Consider the following 11,570-nt stretch of genomic DNA (forward strand, 5'->3'; position numbering starts at 1 on the left):
TGCGCTGAGGGCTGTGTGTTGGAGGGCCGTTCTGGGGAAGATCTTCAGCTGTTCCTGCCCAGGGCCCTAATTGCTTAGTGGGGCTGTGACTGGCAGCCCCAGCCAGCCAAGGACTCCAGCTGGCCATGGCCTGGGCTCCCAAGTGGCTGCTGGGGGAGCAGCTTCCCCATTTAGCTCCAGCTCTGGCAGCAGACTGGGCGAGCCAGCAGTCCGACTCCGGCCTGCTTGGCAAATCTCTCTGCTCCTGTGCTCCCTGCCCTTCCTGGCTGCTCGCCCTGCTTGGCTCTGCTCTTGGACTTCCCCTTGGATTTGGCAACTTGGCAACCCCTTCCCAGGCCCTGCCCCTGGCCCTGCCCCTGCCTGTGCTCGGGACTCTGTCCCTGGATCTCAGCTCCTGAACCTTGACCCAGCCTGTGCTTTGGACTCTGCCCCAGGGTTTCCCACGTGGATCTGGGAACTTGGCTTGTAAACCCTGACTCAGCCCTTGTTTTAGATGACGCCCCTGGCTCCTGCCTTCCCTCAGCAGCCTAAACACTAGGCAACCCCCTCTGACCCAGTCCCTTGTAGGCTGTGGCCTGCATGTCCCATATTTGGCTTGAATGGCTTCTTGAGCAGCTGTTCCGCAGATTCATTCCTCACCGTCCTGCTTACCTTTTGGTTCAGAGGTGCCCGTGCCTTTTAAGGGCTTCCTGGTGGGCATCACTCCCAGCCCAAGGCCTTTGGCTCGGAGCTGCGGAGCCGTGCCCTCTCTTGGCCTTGCGGGTGCCCACGGTGGAAGCTGCAGTACCCGCGGGGTGTGGAGGCGGATGAGTGCCGGCTGTGCGGGTGGGACTGCAAAGCAGTGCTCCTCTGTCCAAGCTCAGAGCAGGTCCTGCGCATTCCTCGCTGCTCGGGCGAGAACAGCTTTTCCTTGGTGCGTTTTGGAATGAGCTGATCCAAGACGTGGTTATTTCTGTTGTTCCCTCAACCCCACCCTGCCCTATCATGTTTCTGGGGCTGAGGTCTCCCAGTGCCATCACTGCATTGGGCTTTGCTGCCTCTAACCCTCCCAGCACTGGGTGCTTGGTGTCCTTGTCAGATCCCTTCCTGACCCCATATGTGATGTTAGTCTGACCCTGAGTAGAGGGGCAAGACCCTCTAGCCAGGACCCTGCGGGGTTGGTCCTAGCAGGAGCATTGGCACAGCCCAGCCCAGCCCCGTCCCCAGCCTGGGCTGCAGCAGCACCCAGCGCCTCTGGGACAGGCTTAAAACCCCCTGACACATGGAGCAGAAAGGGGGGAGAATGATTCTCTGCCAGCCCCATGCAGCAGTCAGCAAAGCCCAGAAGCCTGGAGGGCACCCATAGCAGAGCATAGGCATCGCCACGCCTGTCACTTGGACATCCCGTGTCCTGTCGCCACATGTCGGGATGCCAGGAGTCCAATGCCCTTTTCCATTGCCAGGCAGCCTGGTCCCTCTGCCTTTGCCTTCAGACTCCTCACATTTGACCCTGGACATTTAGGGGGAGAATCTCAAAGCTGCCCAAGGGATTTAGATGCCCTGTCCCCATTGCAGTCCACCCCTGAGAGGTTTCATAACTCCCGGCCTTTGCTTTTGTTGTTGTTTTAACTCCTGAGTCTGGCTCCAGCTGGCCTTACAGGCTTGCAGGGTGGGTTCTGTGGTCTCTGCTGTGCTGGAGGCCTGACCAGATGGCTGTCGTAGTGCTTCCTCCCGTCCTGAAGTCCTGTAGCCCTCCAGTAAGGCAGGAGCCTCCATGGGTGGGTAGGAGCAGAGAGGAGGCTTTTCTCTCGCACAGGTGGGGAGATGCTGGTGTAGGGACCGCCCCTGTCTGCAGGGGTGGCCTTGGGAAGGGGAACTTCTGCTCTGGGAAAAGGGGTGCTTGTCTCTCTGCCTCTCCTGCAGGAAGCCTGGTCTCTTCACTGTCTCTCTGGTTCTCTCCCCTCTCCATTGTCTCTGGTGGTGCTGCCCCTCTCCAGTCACCTGCAGCCCCTCGGCCTGCTCACCTTGCAGGCAGGGAGACTCGCTTTGTAAGTGCCTCTCGGTGTGCAGTGTGCATAGCCGCTCCATGCCGCCCGGCATTGCCGCTCGTAGCACGCTCCTCGTCTCCTGTGTCTCATGGGCGTAGCGGTGTCTGCTGAGGCCTGTGCTGTGGGGAGCAGTGCTCAGGCCAGGAGGTCCTTGGCACACCTGCTAGCTGCTGCTGGGGTGGTGTCTGTGAGTGCTTTGTGGCAGGGAAGCTGGGGTGCTGGTGGCTTTGCTCGAGCTCAGTGACAGGGGATCATTACCCCAAGGCCAGGACAGGCTGGGCATGGAGTGGGGATCAGTGCCCTGGGCAAGCCCCAGGCTGCTGTGGTGTGCGCAGTGGGCCTGGGGAAGGGGAGGGTGGGACAGCTCTGGTGCAGGGTCCGAGCAGCCCAGGGCTGAGCCAGGGGGCGTGTGGGGGGCTTCTGCTCCCACTAAGCTGCCTTCCCATTTCTGTTCTCAGGCTTCCATCAGCTTCGCGCCATTGCCAGATGACAGCAAAGCGGTAAGTGCATCTGCCATGAGACCTTGCCGTAGTGCATGCATGCCCCCCCACCAGGCCTCATGCCCTCTGCTCCTTGCTGGCCCCCCATCGCTACAGATGAACCTGGCTGGATATGCTCCCTTTTTCTGTGGCTCTTGCTCCTGCGGCTCGTGGTCCTGCTGCTGTCAGTCCTGCTTGCTGCCCTTCTCTCTTCTCCCCATGCACCCTTGAGAGAGGGGTCTCGTCTCAGCCCCCGCTGTCCCTGCTTGTGCCCCTGCCTGTCCCCAGCCCCCTGTTGCTTGCTCACGTGTTCCCTTTGCACCTGGCTGTTCTGCCGGTCCCTCCTGCATCTCACTCGTGGCTCTCTCACTCCCTGCAGGCTCTTCCCTACCCGTGCTTCCTTCCTGCTGCCCCGGCAGCTGCCTTCCTGCACTGGAGACTCAGCCCTGGGTGGAGCCCCTGGGCCCTCCCGTGGCCTCGCCTCACCTTGTGCACGTGGGCCTTGCTGCCCTGGGTGCTGGCCGGTGCCTGGTAGTGGCTGTATCAGTCCTTGCCAGACCTAGAGGCTCTGGGGCTGTTGGCAGTGGTTTTTCTCCTCTCTCCAGCCTGCTGCCTTTCACTGGCTGGCAACCCAGGGGCTTCCCACAGGACTGGCCTCCTCCTTTTGCATGCCAGGGTTGTCTTGCTGCCCTAACTGCTCTTGTTTCTCTTCTCTGTCTCCTCCCCTTTCCTCTGCCTTCTCCCTGGTCTGTGGTGTGGGCACAAGCAGACCAAGCCGGGCGTCATTCAGCCTCTCTCTCGGGTGCGACAGAGCGCTGCCCAGCCCAGTTCGGGGGGCAGGGACAGCCCCAACCCCTTCCAGCTGCCTGAGCTGTGCGCCGGGGTCCCCAACACTGTAAGTGGCCTGCAGCTCCTCCTTACTGTGCCAAGTCAAGGGTCGCGGTCAGTGCCGGGGCGCTTGCAGCTCCACTCGTCCACGCCTCAGGTTCATACCAGGGCAGCAGTGCCCATGTGCTGCTGCCCTGAGGCTTGCAGGCCCTGGCAGGACAGAGGCTCTGGAGGGACGCGCTTGTCAAGACTGTGGCACCTCGTGGGTAAATGAGGCTGCGCAGGTACATCTGCATGGTGAAGCACTAACATGAGCTCAGCACAGAGCTGGGGAACGGGCTTCAATCCTCCCAGCTCTCACGGTGCCTGGCACGGGCACGGCTCTGCCTCTGGTCTGTTTTTGGCAGCTGTGATTACCCTGACCTGTGTGTGTCTCTCTGCAGCCGCGGGCGCCCTCTCCCCCCTCTCCGGACGAGGTCCCTGTCAATGTCAAGCAGGCATACAAGACCTTTGCAGCAGTGCCCCTATCCCACCCTCTCCTGGAGTCGCAGGTGAGCAGGACGGGGGCAGCAGGGGCGAACAAGGGGACACCGAGACAAGGGTCTGGGCGAGTCTGGGAGCAGGGCAGGGGCAGGGGTGCCACTCTGTTCCCAAGGGATGGTGCCAAAGCAGCACAGGCTCTGGTAGGGCCATGGCGAGCAATCACCTGCTATTGCAGGCCACGAGGATGAGGTCATCTAACCCTGCTCCTGAGTGGGGCGCACCCACCTGCCCGGGGTCCGTGTCATGGAGCGTCACTGCTGTGTGGCCAGAAACCCCTTCCCAGCCTGTCTGTGCGTGGCCATTTCACACCTGTTTGTCCTCGTTCCAGAGCTGTCCTTCCAGTCTCCTGCCCCACGGTGCCCCCACAGTATTCATGGGAGCTTTCTGAGCCCCTCCTGCTCAGGGCTCACTGTGCTCAGCTTGACCCCTCTCCCTTCCCCTGCTCAGCCCAGCCCCTCTCTCTGCACCGCTCCTGTGTGAATTCACCTCCATGCCTGGATCCTAGAGGGGTGTGCAGTGTTTCCGGCACTTCCCCAGCTCCACTGCAAACAGCTCGGCCCGTCACAGAACCCTGCCTCCCGGGCTGTCTGGCCTGCTCTGCCCAGATGCTGTTCCTAAGCCCTCCCACACAGATGCCCACCCTGCCTCATCATGCAAACCTCCAAGGAAGGAGACCACCGCTTCCTGGCGCAGCTCGTCCCATTGTCCTGCTGCTCTGACTTGGGAAGTTTCTCCCAAGTTTCGAGTTGACTTTGCTGTGCTGCAGTTTAAATACACTGCCCCGTGCCCTGCCCCATGACACCTCTTTCTCCATCCTCTTTGTAGCAGCTTCTCAGATACTTGGGACCTGCTATCATGTCCTCCGTCCATCTCCCTTTCACCAAGCAAAGCATCTCTAGTTCCTTGTTCCTACATCATACAGCTCATGCCAGCCCCTGCGGGGACTGTTCTGTCTGCCTCCTCTTCCTGCCTCCTCTTCCTGTTGATCCCCCCCATGACATCGTTACTGTTCTTTTCCTCCTTTATCTTCACCAAATGCATGGACCAAGCCTGCCACCCTCTTCCCCCGGGTCCTGGCTTTGACACATAGTGCAATGCCTCCTCATTTCCCCTGTGCCTGTCCTGGAGCAAGATGTGCCCCTCTGTGTTGATGGGAGTTAGAGTCCACCCTGTCATCATTTCGGTGCAGACTACAGCCTCCGGTCCCTCCTGCTTGTTGCCCCTACTCCCTGCATCAGCCTGTTCCACAGGATCAGCCCTGTGGCTTCTACTTAACCTGCAGCCGACTCTTACACCCAAGGTTTCTTCCTTCTCTGTAGCTGGCAGCTGGGCATTGCCAGCACATGAATCCTTGTCGTTAGGCCTGAATGGTCCTTGTACTTTACCCCATGAAAATGCATTTCATTTCTGTCACATCAGCCTTCATGCTTCCCCATTCTTCCTGTGTGGTATTCCAGTCCCCAGCTACATTGACAGTGTCTCAGCCCTGCCTTTGTGCAGGGCTTTGAGGTCCCTTTCCACTGTGTTTCTGTGAGTCTGCCACCCATCATTAGCATGCTCCTCTGCTGTGTCACCGTCACTCATGACCGTGCTAATCGGGGTTGGTCCCAAGGCTGATCCTTGAGAAATACCACTGGGAACCTGCTGCCAGGCTGCTAGCTGACATTTCAGCACAGCCCCTCGGGTCTTGCCCAGATGCATTTCTTTCCCTGCTTTACACTTCTTGTGCTGATCTTCTCCTGCTTAACTTCTCATTTCCCATGTGGCACCACATCAGGCTGTCCATAAGGCTGATTTACCACATTTCCCTTCTCTAGAAAATCCAGTATCTTATCAAAAAAACACTTAGATTAGTCTGGCATGAGCTAACTTTGCTAAACTTGAGTTGCATTGTATTCCCTTCCTGTTTACCGCTAGATCTTTAATTTATTCTTTTTTATTGTTTGCTCTAAAGGCTTGCACACTGCTGAAGTCAGACTAACGGGCTTTGGGTTGCCCCTTCTTAAACATAGGTACTATGTTTGCTGTTTTTCATTTCTCCACTGCTGCCCCCTGTTTACCAGGTCCATTAAAAGTCCTTGTGGCTTGACTTGCAGTTTCTTATTCCAGTTCTTTCCCTGTTCTGGGATAAGATTGTACATTGCCCCTGGCTACAGTGCATGCAGCTTCTTGAGTCTCGTCTCCACCTTGGTCCTACCCATTTCCATACCCTCGCTCCCATTAGGCAGCCCACCCTCATCCCTGTTCTCAGCTTCCTCCTCCTCCTTACTGAAAATGGAGGCAAAGCTTTTGATAAGCTCTTAGATGATAAGAACATCAGCACGGCCAGACTGGGTCAGACCAACGGTCCCTCTCGCCTGGTAGTCTGTCTCTGACAGTGTCAGAAATAGATGCCACAGCGGGAGAGCATTGGACTGGGTATCTCCAGAGTGATCAGTGCCCTCGCTGGTATCCACTATTATTGTTTCAGAGCTGCCAGAGCAAACATCTCCAACCCTTCTGTTCACTAGCCATTAATAGATCCATCATCCGCAAATTGATCCAGTCCCTTGTGGAGCTCTGCCTTCACCACCCCCTGGGGCAGTGAATTCCCCACGTCAACTACGGGTTGCATAAAAAAAGTGCTTTCTCTTGTTAATTTTAAATTCATCTCCTATTAATTTCAGCGGGTGCCCCTAGTTCTAGTGTCCTGGGATGTGGTGAACAACAGGTCCCTGTTCCCTTCCTGATTATCTCCAGTCTCAACCCACCTTCGCTGCGCAGCAGCCCCATTTTTTATTTAGCTAAAGACCCTTTTGCTGTTTGTTTTAATAACATCTGCAAGGTAAAATTCAGCTTGACTGTTAGCCGCTTTCATTTTATCCTGACCTGCCCCGTGTAGCTTTCTCTGCTGATCAGGTTCTCTTTCCATTCCTTCTGGGCTCTTTGCTTACATTTAATGCCCGTATTCATCCTGTATGTCTGGAGCTTTCCCATGTTCATTTTTCCTGCACTTGGGGATGCAAAGTCCAGGTAATTATTGTACCTTTGACTTCACTACCTGCTACCCCTCATTTTTCCTGTTTGCCCTTTGGAAACCTTGGTTCCTTGTGGGTTTATTTATTCATCCAGTCTGGATTAGCATCCGTGTTGTCTAGGTTGTTTTCTGTAACCAGCTCTTTATGATATCCTTGCTAATTGCCAGTCCAGGTCTGAGGTAGCATCACGTCTCACTGGTTCTTCGCTGGAGAAGTCTGATGTCAGCTGGCACATCCGTGACTGTCTGGGGCCTAGCCCTGCTGGTAGCGGTTGCTCTCCTGTCTCTAGCTGGGACGTTGAAGTCTCCTGTACCGACGCAATACTTGTTTCTGTAATGAGAGGGTGCGGTGGTGGGGAACTGCTTCTCATGAGATGCTCTTCTCTCCCACAGGAGTTGCATGGTCAAACGAGCACAGAGAAATTCAAAGCCACCCACGAGGTGCGTCCTGGTGCGGGGGCTGGAGCTGGGGTTTTGATCCTGGGCCGTGGGAGGACAGATTCTAGTACGGCGGTCATGGGGCACGATGGAGGGAGGCTGCAGATACGGAGCAGAGATCAGGGAAGCAGGGTGGGCACATGTTGAGGAAGCAGGCATGGCACGAGGATGCCTGCCATGGGGGCTGGCTCTAGGGAAGGCAGGCAGAGGGCATATGTCGGGGGGAGCTTGGATGCAGGGCATGGTCTCAGTCACTGTCACACCACTGTGGTGGTTGCAGGTGCCATCGCCTGGGGGGCTGCACAGCCCCGAGCAGCGGTCCTTCCGCGAGAGGCAGAAGTACTTTGAGATTGAGGTGAAGCAGCAGCAGGTGGAGAAGCCCCCGAAGCGCGTCTCCCTGGTGGGGGAAGACGACCTGAAGAAGATGAAAGAGGAGGAAGGTGCGATGGAGTCATGGCTGTGGGGGTGGGGGGTTGCACCCCTGGGGGTAGGGTCCTTCCTGCAGCTCTTGGAGGGGTCAAGGAATCTGACCCCCTACACCCGACATCCTGCACCCCAGCAAGGGCCAGCAGTGCTGGTGAGATTACAGTGAAGCGTTAACCAATTGCCGTCATAGATTTCATAGACATCAGGGCTGGAAGGGACCTCGGAAGATCATCGAGTCCAGCCCCCTGCCCCAGGGGCAGGAAGTCAGCTGGGCTCATAGGATCCCAGCAAGATAAGCATCCAGTTTGCTCTTGAAGGTGTTCAATGTAGGCGCTTGAACCACCTCCGGTGGCAGGCTGTTCCAGACCTTGGGGGCTCGGACAGTGAAGGAATTCTTCCTTATGTCCAGCCTGAAACTGTCTTGCAGGAGTTTATAACCGTTCGACCTTGTCAGCCTTGCAGAAGCTTGAGACCAGCTTTAAAATCAGGCACATGGAGCCCTTCTTTGTCCCTTGGGCTTGAGCCCTGCGGGGTTATGCCCTCACCTTCCCTCCTGAGATAGGAAGGTCCTTGCCCCATGAGGCCTGCTTCTCAGCTCCATCCCTCGCCTGGGGCCCTGCCTCCTGGGGCCCCTCCTGGACTCTGTCCCTTGGCGCTGGTGTGGGCTCTGCTGGGGCAGGGTCCTACACACTGCTTCTGGCCTGGGGGCAAAACCGCCTGTGAGCCCCTGTTGGTCTGGCCCTGATGTGGGGGCCACATGTTGGCTGCCGTGTGTGTGCCTCCCAGAGGTTCTGCTGTCACCTCGCGAGGGCCCTGGCCCAGGGAGCAGTACAGGGAGTGCAGAAGATAGTGGGTCTCAGATCACAGCCATAAGGGGAGACGGGAAAAGCCCTTGTTACTGAGCGGACGGCAGGGTGGAGGGAAGGAATCTGTGCCCGGGGTGCCAAGGAGCACCACGTCCCAGGAGCGGGCTCAAAGTAGGGGCAGAACTTGCCTGCAGAGCATGAGGGAGGCCCTTAGAGAAAGGGGCTGTAAGGGCCTCTCCCCACTCACCTGGGCCCCTCTCATTGTGCCAGCCCGCAAACTGCAGCAGAAACGGGCCATGCTGCTGGAGGAGGAGGAGGAGGAAGAGGACGTGGGGAAGCTAATGCCCGATATGAGCATGCAGTCCACTGTCATCATCGAGGGTGTGGAGTACAAGATCGAGCGGCTGAACGGCAGGAGCCCACAGTCCCCCACAGCTCGGTAAGACGGCTCCCGCTCAGCCCCGTGCCAGCAGCTTTGCCTGTCCTTGGGCAGCTCCTCTGTGGGGAGCACAAGGCAGGTAGGTCATTGCCAGCCCTAGTTCTGTCCCAGGAGAGGCTGCCAGCTTCCTGCCCACGAGTACACGGAGCCATTTGCCGCAAACCTCTGCCTGGGCACTGAGCCCATGCCAGCTTCGCCATTAGCCTGCCCCTCGTTCCCGGCTCTGCCGGGCTCTCCCCAAGATGCGGCTATCTTGGGACGGCTGGTCTTATTCTGTGCTGTGCAAATGCATGTGGCAGGTGTTCAGCTGAGCACAGCCTGGCTCAGGGCCTGTGTAGTCCCCTTGCCTGATCCTTTCCTCCGGGCCTGTGTGTTGTCTTCTGCAGGCACCTTGGTCCTCTGCCTGACCAGAGCCCCAGGTCTGTGACCTCCCAAAGACTTTTCCCTTCTGGTCCCTGCCTGTGCTGCCCCAGAGCCTGCCCCAGTTAGATGGGACCAGAGGGGACAAAGAGCCCCTGTGCCAGGATCCAGAGCTGTGGAGCCTCATTGCCAACTTGCCTGAGGCCTGGGTCCCTGCCTCCGTGGGAGGGGGTGGTCCATGTTGTGCACCCATGGCAGCGCGTGCAGGCCTCCAGTCCCAATAGCTCCTGTGTGTCTTGTTCCCAGGTTTCCCGAGGCCGCTGAGAACAGCAGCTCCCAGAGGAACTCGCTGGAGGAGGGTTTCAGGCCTGAGCAGAGGCCCAACTCCATGTCTGGGTAAGACTCAGCCCGGCCCAGGGGCTGCCAGGCAGTGGTGCCAGCCCTTTGGCCTTCAGCAGGGTGGGGGCAAGGTGTAGGGGAGGAGGGGCAGTGGTGATGCCTTGCCTCTCCCCACAGGCTTAGCCCTGTGTACCCGGGAGCTGGGGGTGAGCCGGGAGCACCCGTGCGCACAGCCAAGGCCGAGCGGCGGCACCAGGAGCGGCTGCGGATGCAGAGCCCGGAGCTCCTGAGCAGCCAAGACAAGGAGCTGTCTCCAGCCGAGCGCCGGGCGCTGGAGGCAGAGAAACGAGCCATGTGGAGGGCGGCCCGGTGAGTCAACAGGAGCCCACAAGACAGGCAGGGATGGGCTGGTGTCTCAGGGAATAGATGGGAAATGTCTAGAGAGCCCTGGGCCTGGAGGACTCCCTGGTTTTCCTCCGACGCTGCATGCCCACCTCTGCCCCTCTGAGCACACTGGCTCCAGCAGGTGCTGGAGGGCTGGTCTCCACGTTCTGGCAGCCCTCGGGGGTTTTGCTCCTGTGGACTGAATCGGGTCAAATCACATCTGCCCCCAGCTCAGACACTCTTGTGTGACAGTGCAGAGCCCTGCTCATCCCCCATGTCCAGCCCGTCGCACAGCGCAGCGCAGGGCAGGGCAGGGCAGGGAAAGGATCAGGTGGAAAATCAGAACGGGTGGAAGGGAGAGTGTCTCACACGTCCCAGCTGCCCCCAGCCGTGGAGCTCCTTGCCACAGGATGCCACAGAGGCCAAGGCCACAGCATGAGCCAGGGCAGTGGCCATTCAAACTATTCACGCGAATGCCTCAAGTGAGCCTAGACAGTCGTTGTGGAGGAAAGTGAGCCCCTGCCATGGGATGCAGGGCGGGCAGGGGTCTGCTGGGTGGCAAGACCAGGCCCCTGCCATTGCTGGCGCTGTACCACGTGATCCCTGTCATCAGCGTGTTCAGCTCCATTTTGGTACGTGAAAGCTTTCCCCTCTGCTCCGATCGAGAGGTGAAGACCTGATTCCCAGCCGAACATTATCCATGGCCCCATCCTGCAGCTTGAATCGCCCTGCTTCTGCTTCTGCTTCTGCCCTGGTGCTGTCCCCACGTACAGCACCTCCAGCCATCAGGGTCAGTGACAGGCTGCTCTCTGCTGCCGCTGCCACGCTCCTGACCCCTTCCTCTGAGGGACCTGACGTGGGGCACGGCTGGGACAGGAGCTCCGGGGCCAGCTGGACACTGCTCTGACCCAGCCTGGTGAGGCCTGGAGTTCGTGCCACGGAGGTGCTGGCAGCACTGCGGACGGGAGCTGCTGGGACCAGTGAAGCGCCTGTCGCCTGCCCCTGCCACAGGTTCCCACACCGCTCTTACGGCATCCTTTCTGGTCCAGCCTAATGGCACTGTGATGTCCAGCCAGCTGCCAGAGGACAGGGCTGCTCCTCTCTGGGTCTCCTTCGCTGTTCGAGGGGAGGGTTTGAGATGCAGGCACAGCCCCAGCCCCGGTTCTGCCAGGACACAGGGCCCTGTCCGCATCTTGCGCTTCCGTAGAGCAGCTCCCACCTCGCGTTGTTCGCTCCGGCTCCTGGCTCTCCTCTCTTGCTGCTGGCTGTCTCTCCCCATGTTTCCATGTCATGACTGATTCAGGCTCCCCTGGGCCTGTGCGGGCAGAGCAGCGGCACCCCTGAGGCTGCAGCACGGCGGCCAAGTGGGAAGGAAGTTTTCTGAGGGTTTCAGTTGGAGTTGAAATTATTTTAAACCTTTTCATGTAATGCAACAGTTCTGCGTCTCCTCCTTTTTAGCTCCTAGACAATTCACTGAAAAGATCG

The 11,570-nt window shown here is 58.5% G+C and overlaps 1 protein-coding gene across 1 annotated transcript in view; it reads left to right on the plus strand.

Moving 5' to 3' along the window:
• SCRIB (scribbled planar cell polarity protein) overlaps positions 1 to 11,570 on the plus strand; it is a 107,090-nt gene that overhangs the window by 82,674 nt on the left and 12,846 nt on the right. The window contains exons 32-40 of the mRNA XM_025214252.1: positions 1,977 to 2,027; positions 2,486 to 2,527; positions 3,276 to 3,401; positions 3,778 to 3,885; positions 7,287 to 7,334; positions 7,612 to 7,771; positions 8,834 to 9,002; positions 9,669 to 9,758; positions 9,879 to 10,070. Coding sequence (XP_025070037.1) covers positions 1,977 to 2,027; positions 2,486 to 2,527; positions 3,276 to 3,401; positions 3,778 to 3,885; positions 7,287 to 7,334; positions 7,612 to 7,771; positions 8,834 to 9,002; positions 9,669 to 9,758; positions 9,879 to 10,070 — 986 coding nt within the window. The remainder of the gene's footprint in view (positions 1 to 1,976; positions 2,028 to 2,485; positions 2,528 to 3,275; positions 3,402 to 3,777; positions 3,886 to 7,286; positions 7,335 to 7,611; positions 7,772 to 8,833; positions 9,003 to 9,668; positions 9,759 to 9,878; positions 10,071 to 11,570) is intronic.

This window comes from Alligator sinensis, unplaced genomic scaffold (assembly GCF_000455745.1).
Source record: "Alligator sinensis unplaced genomic scaffold, ASM45574v1 scaffold987_1, whole genome shotgun sequence".
NCBI classification, from domain to species: Eukaryota; Metazoa; Chordata; order Crocodylia; family Alligatoridae; genus Alligator; species Alligator sinensis.